This window comes from Gossypium raimondii, chromosome 10 (genome assembly GCF_025698545.1).
Source record: "Gossypium raimondii isolate GPD5lz chromosome 10, ASM2569854v1, whole genome shotgun sequence".
NCBI lineage: Eukaryota > Viridiplantae > Streptophyta > Magnoliopsida > Malvales > Malvaceae > Gossypium > Gossypium raimondii.
The window spans coordinates 29,501,040-29,521,950 of record NC_068574.1 but is presented as its reverse complement, the minus strand read 5'-3'; the positions used below and the strand labels follow the sequence as shown (position 1 = coordinate 29,521,950).

At 34.1% G+C, this 20,911-nt stretch overlaps 1 protein-coding gene across 5 annotated transcripts; it reads left to right on the top strand.

The window, feature by feature from the left end:
• Positions 1-9,142: 9,142 nt before the first annotated feature.
• Positions 9,143-20,505, top strand: LOC105777488 (uncharacterized). 5 transcript variants are annotated; one of them, XM_052622141.1, is made up of 18 exons: positions 9,143-9,534; positions 10,422-10,532; positions 10,650-10,706; positions 10,861-10,949; positions 11,018-11,117; positions 11,599-11,672; positions 12,681-12,781; positions 12,862-12,965; positions 13,132-13,185; positions 13,282-13,337; positions 13,421-13,459; positions 16,266-16,329; positions 16,622-16,806; positions 17,190-17,257; positions 17,452-17,524; positions 18,368-18,429; positions 18,580-19,843; positions 19,980-20,505. In XM_052622141.1, exons 1-18 carry the CDS (start codon positions 9,454-9,456, stop codon positions 20,239-20,241), a joined length of 2,844 nt encoding a protein of 947 aa, XP_052478101.1. In that variant the 5' UTR covers positions 9,143-9,453; the 3' UTR covers positions 20,242-20,505. The 5 variants fall into 5 exon arrangements, with proteins under 5 accessions (XP_052478101.1, XP_012456248.1, XP_012456249.1 ...); XM_012600794.2 differs by having other exon boundaries at positions 16,266-16,407; XM_012600795.2 differs by having other exon boundaries at positions 9,144-9,534; positions 10,861-10,937; positions 16,266-16,407.
• Positions 20,506-20,911: the final 406 nt, after the last annotated feature.

Sequence of the window (20,911 nt, the reverse complement as noted above, 5' to 3'; positions counted from 1 at the left end):
ATTGTAAAAAGTGCAAAAGTTGAGTTCTACATGTTAGAGGTGTCAAATTGTTATGAAACTTTAAATTGGAGGTTCTTATATGGTAATTAGACCATTGGTTAAGTTGGTAGACAAAAATGAACATGAGATAAGTGAAATAGGAAATTTTTAGATTAGGGACAATTTGGTAATTTAGTAATAAAAAGAATTAAAAAGGGAAAAAGATTGCAAAATGTGCTCATCTTCTTCATGGTGAACGAAAATAGCAAGGGGGAAGCCATAGTTAGGGCTTTCAAGCTTCCAAGCTCCATAGTAAGTGATTCCAAGCCTCGTTTTTAATGTTCTTTACATTTTTGTAGTCCTAGTAACTTGATTTAGCTAATTCTAGCAATAATTTAACCTAGGGTTTATATTTGGAAAAATACTCATAGGTGAAATGTGTTTATTTTGATGTTTTATGATAGAATATGAAGCTTGAAATTATGTCAAATAACTTTTGCTAAGCGATTTTAAGTGAAAACGAGTAAAATGACATAATCGGTAAAAATACATAATGTTCATAAGTACATGCTAGAGTGGGAATTTGATGTTGTCTTAGAAGGTAAAAATGTTCAGCGTGTCATAAAACATAAGAATAAGAGATGAAATTTAATTTCTGAGCTTTGGGGCAAAAAAGTAATTATGCAAAAGTTTAGGGCAAAATTGTAATTTTTTTCAAAGTTAGAGTTGAGGACTGTTTTGATGAATGTGGGTATTAAATAAGCTAAATTTGCAATTATAGATCACGAAGAACGAAATCCAGAGCTAGACTGGGGAAAGAAAAAGATTGAGGACTAAAGTGTTAGATTTGATCACATTTTTGTACTGAGGTAAGTTTACGGTAAATAAATTCAATATTTCAATAATTATTATTAATGCTGCTATTTTCCAGCAATTATGTATTTATTTCATGAAATTATTTAATGTTGACTTAAGTATGAGATGACAGAGAATTAGTGATAAAGGCCCCGTTGAAACATTAGGAGTGTATTGGATACAAATGTCATGACATTTCGGTAAAGAGATCCCATGTAAGACCATGTCTGGGACATGGAATTGGCATCATTGAGGTTATGAGATGTCCCATGTAAAACCATGTCTGGGACATGGCGTTGGCACCGAGATGAGAGGTCCCCCGTAAGACCATGTCTGGGACATGGCATGGGCACTGATATGAGAACTCCCGTGTAAGACCATATCTAGGATATGGCATTGGCAGTAGAAGAAACATCCCAAGTAAGACCATGTCTAGGACATGGCTTTGGCTTGTTATTATCAGAAAAGAGACCCAAGTATCCTTATTATTCCAATGTGACTCAACGAGCTAGAAAACAGATTATGTTCTGTGGAAGTTCAAGTAAAAGTATAATTAGCAACTTCAGGTGAGTTATAAGAGTTAAGAATAGGTTATGATATCAGTAAGAACTAATATTTCAGCAAGAGAAGAGTAAATTGTAATCTTAAGCTATCTAAATAGGTAAGTAAATAAACAAGTAAATGAGAGTAAGTAAAGAGGAAACTTAAGAACATGATACTTGCATATCATTATTTGTGTTAAATGTTGTTATTTATTTACTTGTAAACTTACGAAGCTTTATGCTTACTTCTTTTATTTCTTTTTCTTTCATATAGTATTATCAAGCATAGTTGGGATTTTAAAGACGTCGGAGAACGCTCACACTATCAACAACAACAACTCGGTATTTTATGATGATCAATGTTTGATCTATGGCATGTATAGGGACTTAGTCATTTTGAATGTCTATCCTTATGATATTGCTAAAGGATGATGTGTAAATATGTGATAATGTTTAGCTATTAAAATGGCTAAGTAAGAATATGTTTGGTATTATGAATGCCTAGGTGATCGTTTATACCTAGAAATTATGAAAGAGTAAAAATTTGCAATGAAACAGTTTTGGGACAGCAGTAGTGACATGATTTTGAAAAATCACCAAGGATAGTAGAAAACGAATTAGAGGGTGGATGAGATATAGAATTAAATCTTATTGAGTCTATTTTCATATAAAAATAACGATGTAGACAAAGGAATTATGTATTCTGAGATATTTGCATTTTAGTTAGACAAGGTCAAAGTGGTTTTCGGAATCCCCTGTTCTAACTTTGGAAAATAATTAAAAATTGTAAAAAAATAGTTATGAGTTGTAATTTATATGTCTAGATTCCTTATTGAGTATATTTCTGTATAAGCAATTGAGAACACCATATGAAGTCTGTACAATGAGATAATCAAATTTTAGTGACAAGAGGTCAGGACAGTCGATCATTGAAACAGGGGAGACTTTAACTAATAAACTGTACTAATTGGCTGAACCAAAAATTTTAAAAAATTTATGGTAAAAATATATATGAGTCTAGTTTTAGGAAAAATTTACGGATCTAAATTTTTTGTTTCGTAGCTCGAGTTATAATTAATTTAGTAACTGTTGTGCAGGTGGACAGATTTGTTGTGAATAGTGAAATTAATTTCAAAAGTAAAATTTTATGCCCCGAACTTTTAAGTTAAGTCAAGTAATGCCTCATGCTTGACTCCGGCAACAGTCTTGGGTAAGGGGTGTTTCAATGAAGTTTCAGGTGAGTTTCTAAAAATCCAACCATGGAAGCTATGATCTATGTTGTCTGAGTATGTCATGTTTGCATAAACATGAATATTCGTGGATGCATGTCAGTAAGCATGAAATGGTCATAGTATAACGTACATCACATAGTCATGAAAAATGATGATATGTGCATGTTTTGTATGAAAACTGTGGGGAAAACCTCAATGGGATATATGAAGTTAGGATGGGAAATTGAGAGTGAACCTTTTAGAAACCGCCATAGGTAAAGCTTCGGGCCTTGTGAAGGGAACACCTCGGTGTTCAAGCATCAAGTATAGGTGGTGTATAGGAGGTAATAGGAGGAAGATTCAGGAAATGAGAACCATGGAAAGGTATTTACCATGACGACGGTATCGACTGGTCCTTCAAGGCAACACCGTGACAACGGTATATGGTGTAAGACCATAGATGAAAGATGCCATGGCAGCATGGTACAAGGTACAATGTATAAGGTATACGGTGTAAGACCATAAATGAAAGATGTTATGGCAGCTAGGTATAATAAGTAGGACCATGGTTGAAAGACTCTATGGTATCATATGATAGTACGTCATGATGGCGAATCGATGTAAGACCATGTATAAAAGACTCCATGGCATCCATAGAGATAGTCCGCTAGGGCAGTAAACATAGAAAAGAGTTAGTCCACCGGGACAATAAACACATGACAAAGATAGTCCACTAAGACAATAAACACAAAATAGGCAGTTTGCTAGGACAGTAAACACAAATAGAGTTCGTTGAGATAGTAAACATGAGGTAAGTCTATCAGGACAAGGGAAATGAGGTAAGAAGGGTGTAAGACCACAACTCGACTACGGCAACCCATAGAGTCCGCCAAGAAACAAATGCAAAAAGTCTGCCAGGACCTCAAGTGAAAGATATACTGCCAGGGCGACAAGTATGAGAACCACACAGATGGAAAAAAAAGCCGAAAAAAGTGTAAGTAGTGGCAAACAGATCTTGAGGAATCCGCCAAAAATGATGAAAGTGGTAAAGATTAAAGTGAAAGCCAACAAGGCATTGGTGAAGACCCAACAAGAGTTAGAGGAAGATAGGCCGTGCGAGAGCTGGCCTAATTATGGAAAAATAAGAGGAAAATTTTTTTTGAGAATCGCAAGTAAGGATCTTTCATGAAGAGCCACTAGGGGTGCCTCAAAAAAGTTGTATGTAAGAGGCAATCTCATAGAAAGGATGAAAATTTCTCTTCCAAGATAAAGATTCTATTTAGGGGACAAAATGACTTTCATTTTTGAGAAATGTCGAATGCGGGTACATCACCACGATGTTAGCACCGTGAGGAGAAATCAAGCAAGTGAGTTAGCAGACTTGTATAGTGGCACGTGTGATAGCCTGTTGGTTCGACAAGTTAGACCGACATTTAATTATGGGATAGATGATTTCCCAAGTAAGGGTTGGAGTAAAGGGGATATTACTTGAAGTAATCCCCCAATTATTACCAATAGGGTAAAACGACAATGGGTTCGCCAGAGAGGCGGGGACCGCTATAAGTCAACCCAATACGAGAATGGCAACAAGTTCTTCCGGGCTATAGTATGAAACAAGAGGAGTCCGCTAAGGACTGGCTTGACCAGGAAAGTCTACCAAGGAAGGTATGACCTAAGGAGATAGGGAAGTTACCATAGAGGTCTTCAAACACCCTGTACATGGGGTGTATGACAGGAAGAAAAGACGAGAAGTAAGGATAGAATTCGTTGATATGGTGAGGTATCTGTATTACAGTCAAATAGAGAGTTCGATCAAAAGGAAGGTCTTGTAGTGAGTTGAGTAGCTCGGAGGATCGGGTAGAGTCCATGTAATAGCCCGTTTTTAGTGAAATTAGAATAGTGGCTTTGAGACCACAAATTTGATGTGAAAATATTTATTTTATTATTATTTTAATGTCTATAGTATGTTGGTAGTTTCGTATAAAAATTTCGTTAAGAAATTCTGACGTTTGCATACTTAATTAAGTAAAAATGGCTTAATCGTAAAAGGTGCAAAATTAAAGTTCTATAAGCTTAAGGTATCAAATGACTATGAAATTAAATAGTAAAGGGAGTTATGTGGTAAATTGACCATTTTTATTCTGAGTGGACTTTTATGGACATCATTTAAATGATGTTTAAGGTTAATGGTAAATGTTAATTTAGTGATTTCATAAATAAATTAAAACTAAAATAATGAAAAGATGGTATCATCTTCTCAATAGAAGCTCACCACCGAAAATGAGAAGAAGGATAGCCATTTTTGGAGCTTAAGTTTCGGCTAAGATTATAACCTTGCATGTAAGTATGTTTTTGACATGTTTTTAATAATTTTTATGTTTTTGAAGTCGTTGTAACTTAATCTAGCTAGCCTAGGGACTAATTTGCAAAAATGTTAAAGGGTTAGGGTTTTGCCATGAAAGTATTCATGTGGTTTTTTATGTTTGATGGAAGAAAATGAATCTTTGTTGATAAATAAACAACTTTTGTAAAGTGATTTTTATTGAAAATGTAAATTAGGGATTTATTTGTAAAATGTGTAAAATACATGGTGAAATTATGAAAGAATGAATTTTATGAGTTGTTATGGGTGTATGAATTTTATGAGTTGTTATGGGTGTATGTTGAATTCGACTAGCATAATAAGTGGATGAAATTGCATGAATTTCATTTTACGAGTTTAGGGACTAAACTGTAAAGAAGTTAAAATGTTAATGGTAGAATTGTAAGTATGCAAAAAGATGTGCTTTGTGGATTGAATTGAATAATTGACATTTATTGAAACATTTAATTGAAAATACTTATTTATTTAGATCACGATATATCACAGCCGGTTATAAACCTAGGGAAGGCGAAAGTCACAGATTAGATCGATCGTACTCCTACGCGCTAGTTGTCAATGTAAGTTCATAGTATTTAGATGTATAATTTAAATTCCATATATATATTTTCATCTTATAACCATGTAATAAAATACTTATGTTAACTATACCTGAATGCACGTACGTGCCCTTATTTGTACTTTGGTACCCCTGATTGCACATACGTGCCCCTATTTATACTTCGGTAATTTCAATCAAGTAAAATAAAAGTTGCATTCAATTGATGATAAGTTTACATGTTTTTGTGTATTGTTTTGTAGATTATTATCGCTGACTTTTGGATAGATCGAATCTACTGCTCACATTATCCATCGATGTTGGTAGTTCTTGTTCTCTTTAAGGTTGTGGCATGTGTATGTGGCTTTATAGGTTGTTTTGGTGCAATATGGTGAATTACTAAACTAGGTGAATAGATATCTTTTGGTACAAATAGGATGTTATGAAAGTAAACACTTATGGGTTATTTTGGTTTGTTGATGAATTTAGTTGATATGTTTGGTTTGTGAATATGGTATATAGGTTAGTGTGCTTTTGGCACTTTGATGCTTTGTGGATTGGTATGGATATGACCAATTTGGTATGTTTGATTTGTGGTTAATTAGGAAATGTTATGGTTTAAAGATAAGCTAGTTGATGAATGGTTAAGTGTGATCATGTTTATGTATGTTTTAGGTATGTGTTTAAAGTGCCTAAATGACATATTGGTTGTATGGATTATTAGCCTATTTTATGGATTTTTTTTTAATGCAGGTTTTGAGCATGTTTAGAAGTCTTCAACATGTGTGCCAAAGTGGCTAAGTTTATGCTTGAGAAGGGTGAAAGAAATGGCTTGATTTTAACCATTTTCTTGTCCACACAGCTAAAGACACGGGCGTGTATCTCAGCCGTGTGTGACATACGGCCATGTGACACGGTCGTGTTTCCCCTGTAGGTTTCAAAGGATTACAAGTCAGGCAGTTACACGGCCTAGCACACGACCTGGCACACGGATGTGTGAGGACATTTCGAGAGTTACATGGTTCGACACATGGGCGTGTGGCTTGGCCGTGTGACCCAAGTCAGAGAGTTACATGGGCACGGACAAGGGCTGGGACACAGCCATGTGTCCCTACTTCGAATGTTTACACGGCCTAAGACACGGGCGTGTGTCTCAACCATGTGAGTCACACGACCGTGTGACCCCTGCAGTATTAAATTTTCTAACTTTTTCCTTATTATTTCAAATGTTCTTGAATTAGTCCCGAATCATTCTTAAAGTATTTCTAAGGTTTCGAGGGCTCGAATAAGGGGCGATATGTATGTGTTTGAATGACTTATGATATGATATATGAAATGTTTGAAAACGAATGATTTAAGTTGCATATTTACGGTAATGCTCCGTAACCTTATTCTGGCGAATGGTATGAGTTAGGGGTGTTACAGTCCACCACCCTGATAAAGAATACTCACCTCGAGCAAGCAAGGAAATTTATGTTTAGTTTAATTTACATTTGTTACCCTCGTCTGATAGGGTTAATTTATGGTGCAGTGAAGGAACTCACTAAGTTCATTTGAACTTATAAGAGTTTGTCCGATGTTTGCAAGATTTGCAAGGTTAATCGAGGACTTAGAGAATGGACCTAACTAGACAGTGACAAGATCGGGGATCGCGGGCAGTTAGAGTCATACACATAGGAAGAAGGTACCATTGGAGGCTTCGCCTCAAGAACAATAACAACGAAGCCAGATAACATCCCTAAAATCTAGATTTTTAGGATAGTTAGCCCTTAGCTAAATTTTAAGAGTTATTTTGTAAACAAATAGTTTGTATAGAGACAGAAACCTTGTGAGACCAAGCTTTTGGATAAGCTTGAGGCTTTTATTGTAAGAAGCATTATTGTTTCAATATAGTTTATCTTATAATAGTTAGCCGATAGAATTTAGGATAAGTTAATCAAGTCATACCCGGATATGGCAGACGGGTCGGGTTAGGGGTGTTACAGTTTAGGTACCGGTTAAAGTTCCCAAAAAATACAAAATATGTACAAATTGCCAAGTTCAGGTGCCATCGTATATATACCCTTAGAATGTTTTAAAGTTTAAGGATCAATTTCGAATGAAAGGATAATTTAATGATGTGTGATGTAATTAACTCTTCAACTTATGGGTAAACTACACTATTAGTCACTAAACTATGGGTAAATTTTCATTTCGGTCACTTAACTAAAGAAAGTTACAATTTGATCATTAAACTATTCGAAAGTTTTCATTTAAGTCACTGAACTATTCAAAAGTTTTTATTTAAGTCACTAGATTAATTTTTTTTTAAAAGTTTCGCCAGTGAGCTCCAAGCTACGATTCGATGATCGATATAGTGGATCAGTACCCATCGACGAGTAGGACATACCTTAGATCCAAGTTGATTTGATAGTCAATGTCAAAGATTAAAGAAAAAAGTTATTTGAATGTTGGTTCGCAAATTGTGACTTCCAAAATTGTTTCATAAAAAAAATTGAACTATAAAAGATAAGAGGAAAAAAAGCTTTCTATTGGTGCAGGTAGTATGAACAAAAAAAACCATATAACATTGATTTTAATAGTATAGTGACTTAAATGAAAACTTTTGAATAATCCAGTGATCAAATTATAACTTTTTTATTAAGTGACCAAAATGAAAACTTACCCATAATTTAATGACTAATGGTATAGTTTACCCTTTTAATTATTAGTAACATATGAACAAATCAAGCAAGTGGATCTTGTTATTTGTCCCGAGAGCAGGTGGTATGGAAAATGGAAAAACAGTAGAATTAGTTAGTTGCTGACTGCGTGGGACGCTATGCGATGCGGTCCAGACAAACACCACACGACACAACCGCATATAATCTCAAGTTCGCACCGCCCACTAAATTAGCAAATAATCAAATAAAAATTTTCTTATTTTTACTTTTGTTTTCATTTTTAATTTTAATTAGAAAAAAACTCCACCATATTCTTTTTAAGACCAAAAAGAAAGATGACCCCACATCCTCACCCATTGGAGGCAGCTATCACGCAACGCCCTTTTACCTGTTCTTTTCCTTCTAGGAAAAATCAAAATTTCAAAATTTTCCACATTTTCAAAAAAAAATAATTAATAAAATTTTAAAAATATTTGTTGTTTTTAATTTATATGTTTTGAAAATACGACACTTGGCTAAGAATCAAGTTATCAACATCTATACTTATCTTAAGCTTCTAATCCAATTGGTGTACGTACATACTCCGATAAAAAAATACTAATGTATATAACTAAATTGAAAAATTATTAAAATATTTTTTATTAAAAAAATAAATTATACTATTATAAAAACATGTTTTTTAGTAATAATTTTTCATAATGTTTTAATATACGAGTTGATAATAAACCAAAATTTTAACCTAACATTATTATTGTATTTTGAACTTGGATGAAATATGATATTAACAAATAAATAAAAAATGAAAGAAATTGGACTTTATTGTAGCGTTGACACCCACCTGGCGATCCATGAGAGCTGACAAGGCTCCAAAGTCCAAAGGGCTCTTCCACGCGCCAACCCTACGGCTCCACCCGTCCCCTCTTCATTCTCTCTCTTTCTTTTATTTTAAATTTTTATTTCTCCTCTTTTTCCATTTTTATATCCCAAAAAAGCCGCCCCGAATGCTTAACGCTTCTCCAGTTTTTCTACACGGAAATCTAAAGTACCCCTACATATCTGATCCCGCGATTCTCTGATTTAGCATTTCCATTCCTTTTCTATTCTTTTCTTTTTTTAAAATATAAATAAGAGATCTTTCGAGTATAGGAGGCTTTTTCGCCCAAGTTCTTTTGCATTTATTTATTTTTCCTTTTCTTTTGTTGATCGCATGAATTTGGGAAGCATATAACTAAAGAGAAGGGACAGGACATTATTGGAGTGGAAATTTGAATTTTGATTAGTCAACATGGTTACTGGAAACTTATTTCATTCTAAAAAGAATTCATGGCCGCCTGAAGAATATGTCAGCCGTAATACTTTACAATTGGTAAGTTTTTTTGTTTTGCCTCTTTTCTTTTCTTAATATTAACGGGGATAACTTTGTTGATTATGGCGTTCTTTTTTTCTAAGTTGATTTCGTTCTGTTTGGTTCCTGAGAAAATGTGTAAAAGCGGAGGAAAAAAAATAGTAGTAGTCTAAAAGTTAAGAGGAGCAAGGTTGTTCTTCCACGGAATTAGTTCTATCCTAAAGTAATAAGGTTTCAAATTCATTTTGTAGAAAATTTGAACTATTTATTTTGTATATTTTCTGCCTCTTATTTAATTCAATCATCGCGCTTGATTTTGTAGATAGCATATAAGACATGCCTTAGGAACTATTTAATTAAATTTTTACTTAAATATTTGGAAATGATCCTTTTTCTATGTATTTACCATTAATGAGAGCTTCACTGCGAGCTTGCGTCTCGTCAAAATTCAGGAAAAAAAAAAAAGGATCGCTGGCCTGATACGATTCATGCCATAGATACGATTAGTTGATTTTTGCGGCTGGTGTCTGGTCAAAAACCTGTAAATTGTTAGAAGTAAGAAAAAAGGTTTTGAACTTGATGCCAATTAGAATCATTTCAGTATTCGTTTCAACTGTAGGGAAGAGATTGACAGTGATTCTTCTCAAATTAATACAGTTGGTTCTTCCTGATATTATTTCATATCTGATAATCTTAAATCAGCAATATGACAATATTCCGTCTGCATACATATGACTGAGTAAAAGGACTAAAAGTGACATTTTGATTTAATTTTGGGTCTTCAATGCCACATCTCTTTAATATGAGAACTATTTTATTTGACATGATAATCGTGGTTTTTATTTCAGATTAATTTAAGCTTTCTTCTGTACTGATTTTAGTGAATTTTTTGGTTTGGTTCTCTATAGTTTAATTTTGATAGTGCTGCCCCACCAAAACAAGCTTGGAGAAGAAGGTTAAACAGCCATGCTAATATTCTTAAAGAATTCAGTGTTACATTTATGGAAGCAATACAGATGGTAAGTGATAGAAGACCCTGCTTGACTGATTCCAGATAAGAGATAATTAATTCTGTATAGCAAGTATGCTTGATATCCTGTACTGGTTACCTTGGTCTGGGAATTTTGAAATCTTAGGTGCGATTAGGCATACGTCTATGGTCCTATGTCAGGGAAGAGGCTTCTCATGGAAGGGTAATTCTCTTGTTTAATTCAGTTTACACTCATTTGATATTCTTTCCACCTTTTAGTTTCTAGAAATAGGTTATTATTTCCTAGATAGCACAACTGCAGGATGAAGATGTTTTCTGAGTTTTTCTTTTTTATATTATCGCATGATTATGTGCAGAAAGCACCCATTGACCCTTTCACCCGAGAAAGTTGTAAGCCATCTGCATCTCAAGGAGTTCCACTGGGAGGGATGGGGTATTTAATCTGGTTAGCTACATTCAGTTCTTAGTGCTGGAACTTTTCATGTACTCTAACGGTGGCAAATCATGTTGCAGGAGTGGCAGTATATCCAGGGGTTTCAGAGGTGAGTTCAGGCAATGGCAAATTATCCCTGGAACTTGCAACATTTCACCTGTTATGGCTAATCAATTTTCTGTAAAGCTCTGCCCTTCTACTTATTTACTTGTTCGTGTTATATTTTTTTATGAGTTTTTAACTGATTTATTTCAAGAGAATGATCCAAAACCAAAAATATGTATATAATATAAGATCGGTCAACATATGGTTTTAGGACTATCAGTTGAACTCATGTATATGCATTGAACTTGAAATTTTCTTCTGATGAGACAAATTGACATTTTCGTTAAAAGGTTTTGAGAGGCAATATTTGAATTTTATAAGATGACATTCTTTTTCATTTTAAATCTAGCACCAATCATGTAGTTGCTGTGCACCATCAATTATTCAATATTATTTTATTAGTAGATTATGGTTGCAGTTTTTCCAACTTAAATTTATGAAACAGATATGGCCAGTCCCCCCCAGATAAGGGATTACAAAAAATAAAAAATAGCTCAAGAAATGTTAAACCAGAATTTCTTCTTCTTGCCGGTTTGATTTATTTCTGATATTGTAGATATTTATATCTCGCGATGGAGGGAATAAGAAGTACGCATCAGTTTTGGCTCCCGGACAGCATGAAGGACTAGGGTAAGAAAGAAAACCCTGTTAAGCAATACTACAATCATTCTAAAAGAAAATGGATACTTGTATATCTTTTCATTTTTGTGAGCTAAAAGAAATAGATATTTTTCATGTTTTTATTGACTGGTTGTATATGAGGTTCACCTTAAGTGGTATACGAGACCTGTAATTATGCATTTAACATCAAACTTTGACTGGTGCATCATATATATCTGTGGCTTGCAAAATTAATTTGATGATGTGCATGTAAGTCAGTAGCTCTCCTACTTTGTGTACTTTGTTGATTATCTTCTTTGGTCATTCTATCCTTGTTCGTTTCACTTTGTGAATATCATCATATCAAGGGGCAGCAGTTGATACCTATTCAACTAACTGAAAATTTTGCATGTCATTAATTTTAGCTGTTAATATCCTTATGAGAACCCAGAGCTGCAGGTTTTGATAATTATGAAAATTGTTACCTGGGAAAATTCTATTCAAAATTTGATTGAGCAAATAGTATCCAGTTTGATTTCTATGTTCTAGTTCTTGCATTTTATTTATAACATTAAAACTTCATTGCTTCGTCATTTTTTGACTGCAAAATTGCCTTCAGCTTGGTACTTATTTATTTATCGAGCTTGGTATTTGATCTCTGAACTTCCTCTTCCTTTCCAAAATTATTTGGTAAGGAAATGCTAGCTACTTCATGGTTGATAAGCAATTTCCTTTTCAGAGTTGGGACGAGTGCTCAGCGGAAAAGGGAAGGGAGAGGGTTCTTTGGGAGGGTGTGTTAATTCATTGTTAAATATGCAGTGTCCTTCATGATGGTGTATTTTGTGTATTCGAAGTGCCTTTATATTAATTTATTTTTCTTGAGAAGTTAGAAAGGTTCCATCGTACTTTTTGGGGCTTGCCTAGATTTAAGGAATAGGGATTTTTCTTTCTTTCATCATCTTTTTGAAGTTTGGGACAATTTTCTTTATTAGAGATTGTGTAGATTGTAAGTGTAATGTTAGTTGTATGCTTTCTCAGCAAAACTAGTGATGAGGGTATTTCTTCATGGGGATGGAATCTGAATGGTCAGCATTCTACATACCATGCTTTGTTTCCTAGAGCATGGACAATATATGATGGTATTAGTCAAACTTTCTTTGTTTTTAGAAGTCTTTATTTTTCCTTGAATCTTGTTTTGAACAATCTGTTACTTTTTCAGGTGAACCAGATCCAGACCTAAAAGTGTCCTGTCGACAGATATCACCTTTTGTGCCACATGATTATAGGGACAGCAGTCTTCCAACAGCTGTTTTTGTCTACACGGTATGTTTATTAAGCATCTAATTTCAAGAATTTAATGACTTGTTACAACAGGTTTTGGTCTTATGTAACAATTTAGAATTGATCTGTAATTGGTTATTTCTGAGAATATTTAATGGCCCATTTCTTTGTTTCATTCCTTACTTGACCATTACTTATTCTATTGCAGTTGGTGAATACTGGAAAAGAAAGGGCAAAAGTCAGCTTACTCTTCACTTGGGCGGTAGTTCATATTCTATGTTCAAACTTGTATAGTTTTACTCAAATCAATGGTACTACAGGTGCTTGTATGTTCATTAATCAATCTTTGTTTCTGCAGAATTCAATTGGTGGAATTTCACACTTATCAGGAGATCATGTCAATGAACCATTCATGTTAGTATCTCTTGTGTATGTTCTTTCCATTTGAACCATGCACTTTGGAAAATATCTTAACTTCCTTCCGTTTTATTTGATAGAGGTGAAGATGGAGTTTCTGGCGTACTTCTTCATCACAAGCAAGTCATCAAACCCTTATAGCTATATATGATGGTTGGTTTGCTGATTTCTCTTGGTAGTTCCATCCAAGTCTCAGCCCTTTTAACTACACACTAACTCGCAAATAATGGGAACATAAATGGAAATAGAGAAAAAGACAACTCACAAATAATGGGGACAAAAAGAAATGGAAAAAGGAGCAAAATACAATGCGACTATGTTAGACTCTTAAATAAGCCACCAATCATTTCTAAAATCAAAAGTTAATATAATGGTAAAATTGCACTTTGCCCCCACAAAAAAGAAATTATTATTCATTTCTGGCTCCCCCTAAAGCAGTTTTCTGGCTTTGCTCTTGTTGACAATATTTGACCTTGGGAAGAAATGAAATCTAAAAGAAAAGGTTATGTTTCACTAATGACAATTAGTGGCTTAGTCAAATTACATAATTTACTAAATTTATAAATTAAATTAGATTTGTATTTTATCCATTGCTAAGGGATTTTTTAACTCTATGAGCAAAGTCGAGAATCAAACATATGTTTTCATACTAGGATTATATTTAGAAAAATAAAAATTAATAAAAGGTGTATGGGTTGGATTCTTAACTATGCTTGTGAAGTTAAAAAAAAGTCGCACACACTACATTGTAAGTGGATAGGATAGTTATCTAATTAAGTTGGGCTACGTTCTTTTGGGTTATATTAACATATTTGTGCTGGTAGAAAAAGTTGTATGACATTTTCTCGAAAATGAAAAGATTTGAGAACTCTACATTTTCCAATGGCTCGTTGCAGAAACCCTTTGCACAAACTTTGAGATAGAACAATAAGAAAGTTTGGACACCGTTCTTTCTCTTTTTTGTTAAAACTTGGAGACATGATTCATTACTTGGAATGTTGATGTGAAGGGGTATGCCTGATTATTGCATTTCTAAAGTGTCGGAGAGAAATCACTAGTTGCCTAATTTTTTCTAGATGTGAAAAGGCACAAACCGTTCAATTTACCTTGTCTCATGAAACCTGCTTTGCATGTTAGTAGAGATGAAAATGGATAGTGCAGATTTCGATATTTGTGGATATCTGATTTGCTTTTCGTGGATTTAGATATTCTGGATCCGCATAATATTCAGATTTTGATATCCATTCTATGAATTCGCTTACTTTGCGAAAAACAGATACAAATTTGGATATCCATTATTCGCATCTACTTCACTTTTGTGGATAACGAATTCAAATATCTGACTCTATTATTCTCTTTACTTTGTACAATTTTTATTTTATTTTTTGACTTATAAATTCAAATATTTTGTGATTTGAATGTTGGACAGATAATTTACTTGATTAGGATTTGGATTCTAAGAGTTATATTTGGATTTAATACGGATAATAAATAGATTCAGATCTTATTGTAGATTTGTGGATTTGGATTTAGATATTACAAAAACTGCAAATTTTTTATCCGCTACCTTCTCTATATATTTGTGTGAATGCCTTAGGTGCTTGAAAGAAATACAGGAGGCTTATATGCAACAACCAAAAACTCAAACCAGTTGTATTGTATTTAGCGTATTATTATTATTATTATTATTATAGAATGACTAGATCTTTCAAGAAGGATTCCTCGTCAATGTTCTTATTGTCTCTTCCTGAAACTTCTTTTCTTCCTTCTCACAATGTCATTCCTTGAGACCTTGAGACCTTGAATTTTCTAGAATCATAGAATATTAAAATTAAAATTAGCTTGCTTAACTCCTTTATTATTAAGTTTTTCCTTGCTCTGTGGAAAATATTATATATTTCATGTTCTTTTCTTTAAATTTGCCTTGTTTTTTAATTAGCATTGAAATGTTCCTCCTATCTATAAGCTTCTTGGACATTTTCTTCACCGTTGGCAGTGAGATACTATTTGTTCATGTTTGGGCTTCAGAGTATTTATTTTAAATGGTCTAGTGTGATATATGTTACTTTAAAAATGAACATCAGCTGGCCTACCGATGCACTTCATTCTTCTTACAGTTTTGACCCAGATAGTGTTGATTCTGGCCAGTCTTAAGATGAGACGTGGCATAAGTTTGCCACAACATCAGTAGCAATTTGTATAGATGACATTGCCCTGTGTTATTATTTTTAAGCATAAAAATTTTTAGTCAATTTTATTTTAAAAGAAATAAAAAATATTTTACCTATGTTTTGGTCTCTCTTCTCTCCCTTTGTTGTTGGAAAATATTTTATTTTATTGTTGGAGAAAAGAGAGGATAAAGTAAGAGAAAGGAAAAAAACTAATTTTTCTGAAAGTATTCCTTGTATTTGAGAAATGAAGGAAAATTTGAAAATTTTCCAAATAAACATTCCTTTTTTGAAACCTTTCAACTTGTACTGTTAAGAATAAAGGGTTTGAACTTTTTTACATTTTTGTTTTTGTTTTTTCACTTTAAATATTCCTTATTGTTTCAACGAGTCTAACATGTCAATGCCAAGTAGGATCATGAAACTAATTATGCTTGATGGGATGGTATTTTGCCATGTGCCATCATATGATTGGTCAATGACCATCATTGAGAGTTAAGAATGTTTGGAGGAGTGGGTTATATTGTTAAACGAACCAATAGTGCAACATTGTACATATTTAAACTATAGGTATCACATTGGACAAATTACTTTGTTCAGGGGCCAAAGAAGACATTAACCATCCCTCATATTGTCTCCTGTTATCTTTTTTTGTGTTTTTCTTTAATTCATGATATATATGCATAAATAATTTGTATATATTGCTTACATTATGACTTGATTTCAAGCGTTTCTAAGAATTTTGGCCATTTCACAGGACTGCTAAGGGGAACCCTCCTGTCACTTTTGCGGTTGCTGCATCTGAAACACAGAATGTCAATGTAACAGTTCTACCCTGTTTTGGTCTAACTGAAGGAAGTTTTATAACAGCAAGGAAGATTTGGGGAAAAATGATGCAGGTACTGTTTCGTGTAAAAGGCTGTCTACCTGCCTTTTCATTTCATCAATCTTCCTAGCTGCAATTTTATTATGGAATTCAGTCCAAAGCATAAATCTTTGCTTCATGAATTCCTAATAGAATCACTGTACTCTTTAGAGGTTTTCCATCCCTTATGGCTATCCTATGCATTTTGCTGACCCCCTGAGAGTTAAATTGTTGTTTTCTATACAAAGGATGGACAATTTGATCGTGAAAATTTCAATATTGGACCAAGCATGCCTTCATCACCTGGAGAGACATTGTGTGCTGCAGTTTCAGCCTCTGCTTGGGTGGAACCTCATGGAAAGTGCACCATTGCATTTGCTCTTGCTTGGTCTTCTCCAAAAATAAAGTTTTCGAAAGGGAGCTCATATCATCGGTATTTACAATGCACCTTTTTCCTTATCCTTCAATCATTAATGCATGCTCAGGTATTTAGTTTGCTGTGTTCACTACAGAGCTGGGATCGGATGTTAGTGGTATTGTCTCTTTAAAGCAGCTACGGCCAACATGAATTTAACGCCACAATAAATTCAAAACTTTACAGCTATGAGAAACACCTATTATTAGTCTCTACCATCTGTCTCCGTTAACTTTTCCTTTTACATCAGGATGTTGAAGCTGTACCTTTTTTCCTGGGAGATAGCTAATATGTTGCTGATCTAGTGGACATCTGATGTTTTTAAATCTAGAAATATCTGTTTTGCTCTTTGTAGTCAGTCATCTTATGTAATCCTCTCTAAATTTTCCCTTTCCTTACAGGAGATACACAAAATTCTATGGCACATCTGAAAGAGCAGCTGTGGACTTGGTTCATGATGCACTAACAAGTATGGATCTGGTTTGAGTATCCTTTTATTATCTTGGAGTATCCTCTTTTTACAAGTCATTGTTTATTTGGAACCATGCTTTTCAATATAAATTTCTGCTTTTGTTTTCAGAACCTTTTAAGTGATACTAGTAAATGTCTATTAACTTCATATTTGAACCTAAGACCTATAGCATTTTGATTGATTGCTTGTAGATTACAAGCATTGGGAAGAAGAGATTGAGAAATGGCAAAGCCCTATCCTCGAGGATATAAGGCTGCCAGAATGGTAACATTCCGTGCAACCTTTTATTTTTTACATCAATCTTATCTTTCACCCTCCTCTTATTTTAATTTAGATTGTCCATAAAGAATGAATCTTAGCATGCAGGAAAACCTTTCTCTTTCCCATTTGGGTACTAGATGTAAGGAGAGGGTGTATGTAATGCATGTAATACATTTATATAACAACTCAATGCATTGCTGATGCTATGCTGGTGCAAAAATAGACATGAAAATGTATCCATGAGCACATGTTTCTCCGTCCTTATTTGCTAGGAAGAAAGTGAATGAGATGAAATTGGGAGATGGAGATGGAGGTCAAGGTCAAGGTGGGACATAGAATACCATGCATCTTTGACTCTCTCTAGGGGTTTTTACTACTCCTTAATCAATTTGATTTATGCCTTTGAAGCTGCATAATCATTGTTCTGCAAATTCTGTCTCAGAGAGAACACAGCATTCATGCTCCGTTTGCTTACTAGTGTAATAACATGAGGAAAAAGCTTATTTAACACGAATGTTCTACAATAGTTAGACATGAAATAAAGAATAACAAGTACAAATTTAAACATGCAAATTAGAAAGATGAGTAAAAACTCTTGTAAAAAATAAGACCTCTTCAAAAAATTCATGTGAGTGGCTAAAAATTACTAATTGTATTAGTTTATAGCTAACTAATGACTAAAACATGTGGTACAAATAATACTCCAACCAAACATAACATCAGTGTATTTTTGGTCTGATATTGTTATTTGATGCTTATAAGCCACCAGAAAAAAAAAATGTGTTTAGTTATAGATATATCTTCCTATATCATGTTAGTTAGCTAATCTTTGTCTTTTATTTGCAGGTATAAATTCACTCTGTTTAATGAGCTCTACTTTTTGGTTGCTGGTGGAACTGTTTGGATAGGTACTCATACTAGGTGCCCAGTTTTTAACATGTTGGTTTAGCTTAAATTAATTTTTGCATCCTGTAACTTGTAGTCTCTTGTATACTGGCAAAAACCCATACCAACACCTTGGTCAGTAAAGGTTGCTAACTTATTCAAACACTTGGCAGATTCTTCCTCGCCATCTGCAGATGTGAAAAGTGATCAAGATCCACCAATAAAAGTAGAAAGCAAAAATATAAAAGTAGCTGAAGCTGAAATGAATTGTAGGCATAGTACTGGGTTTGAACATACTAGTACAAGTGGTTGCAACAGTTCAACCGGTGTTGGGTTAAAACAGAATGGCAGTTCAACTATTCCCAGGAAAAAACGAAGCTGCAAGCACTTCTCGCATCACTTGAAAACGGAGGATCAACTTGATGGCAATGAAGATGTTGGTAGGTTCCTGTACTTGGAAGGAGTTGAATATATCATGTGGTGCACTTACGATGTACATTTCTATGCATCTTTTGCCCTTCTTGAGCTTTTTCCCAAAATTGAACTCAATATTCAACGTGACTTCGCCAAAGCAGTTTTATCTGAGGATGGAAGGAAAGTAAAGTTTCTAGCAGAGGGTAATTACGGAATTCGTAAGGTTAGAGGAGCTGTCCCTCATGATCTAGGGACACATGATCCTTGGAATGAAATGAATGCATATAATATACATGATACAAGCAAATGGAAGGATCTGAATTCCAAGTTTGTGCTTCAAGTGTACAGAGATTTTGCTGCCACAGGAGATATGGCATTTGGTATTGAAGTTTGGCCTGCTGTACGCACTGCAATGGAATACATGGAACAATTTGATAGAGACGATGATGGCCTCATTGAAAATGATGGATTTCCAGATCAAACATACGATGCTTGGACTGTTCATGGTGTGAGTGCTTACTGTGGTTGCTTATGGCTTGCCGCGCTCCAAGCTGCTGCTGCAATGGCCCAGCGGCTAGGCGACAAGTTCTTTGCTGAAACATGCAAAACCAAATTTTTTAGTGCAAAATCAGCATTTGAGAAGAAACTATGGAATGGTTCTTATTTCAACTATGACAGTGGGTCTAGTAGTAATAGTAAGTCGATACAAGCAGACCAACTGGCAGGACAATGGTACACATCATCTTCAGGCTTGGGTCCCATCTTTGATGAGTTCAAAACAAGAAGTTCTCTTCAGAAAATATTTGATTTCAATGTGATGAAAGTTAAAGGAGGCAGGATGGGTGCTGTAAACGGAATGCATCCGAATGGAAAAGTGGATGAGTCTTGTATGCAGTCACGTGAAGTATGGACCGGTGTTACCTATGCTGTCGCGGCAAATATGCTTCTTGCTGGAATGGAGGAAGAAGCATTCACTACAGCTGAAGGTATTTTCATTGCAGGCTGGTCAGAAGAGGGTTTCGGGTAAGTGTTTAACATGTGGATCTTACATTATCTTTGGTGACAATAGCCATCAATAGCTTGCTAATTTCACTGCTATCCCATCAAAATGATTGTGGTGTGAGAATCTCTATTTATTTCCGATTTCTTTTGCAAACAGATACTGGTTCCAGACACCGGAAGGTTGGACAACCAATGGGCATTACCGATCACTTATATACATGAGGCCTCTTGCAATATGGAGTATGCAATGGGTATTATCTCCACCTAAAGCAATTATTGAGGCCCCTAAAATAAATATGATGGACAGAATTGTGATTTCTCCGGCAACATTTTCATTGTCTCTTCCCGAAACACGAGTTAGAAAAATCGCAAATAAAACAGCGTGCTTCGGGAATTCTTCATTGCAATGTACATGCTGATCATCCTACTCATGTATGTAAAAAGAAGGAAAATGTTAAAGTTGTTTTTTGCTTGCTTTTAACCCGTTTCAGTAAAATTTGAAGCTGTACTGGCAGGTGAAGGAGAAGCTGTGTTAACTGCTCAGGGATATAACATGCAAAAAATGAATATAGTCATTCTTCGAGCAGATATTTTATCCGAATTCAGGGAGGGTTGTGTCGGATATATGGGATATATGTAATTTTTCATTATACTAATAGATTATATTATTGTATTTATGTTAATTAGTCCTAGGTTTTTATTTTAAGGACAATTAGTCTAGTTTTAATTGAGGTGCCTTTTCGTCCAAAAAAAACGAAATTCAGGTGCCTTGGCACCGTGTTTGTTTTAAATAATTAATTTAACATTAAAATATTTAACATTAAAATATTTAATATAAAAATATTTAATAACATAAAATATTTATAGAATTTTTATAGAATTTTATGTATTTTTAAAATATTTATAAATTATTTTTATAATTTTTTATTAAATTTTATAGATTCTTATGTATGTATTTTATAACTTTTTTTATTATTATTTTATGTATTTTTAAATTATTTTTAAAATTTTTAATTTTGCACGCTTAAGAACCAAAACTAAATTGACTGAAAGTGTGAAGTTGTTGCTTAAATTTGTTTAAACTTTTAG

What these genes read in the sequence shown, in the direction of transcription:
- LOC105777488 (XM_012600794.2), top strand. Translation starts at nt 9,454, where the DNA reads ATGGTTACTGGAAACTTATTTCATTCTAAAAAGAATTCATGGCCGCCT. An exon ending in AGCATGGACAATATATGATG is followed by an intron (nt 12,782 to 12,861) that starts GTATTAGTCAAA and finishes TTACTTTTTCAG; the next exon opens with GTGAACCAGATCCAGACCTA. An exon ending in CATGTCAATGAACCATTCAT is followed by an intron (nt 13,338 to 13,420) that starts GTTAGTATCTCT and finishes TTTATTTGATAG; the next exon opens with AGGTGAAGATGGAGTTTCTG.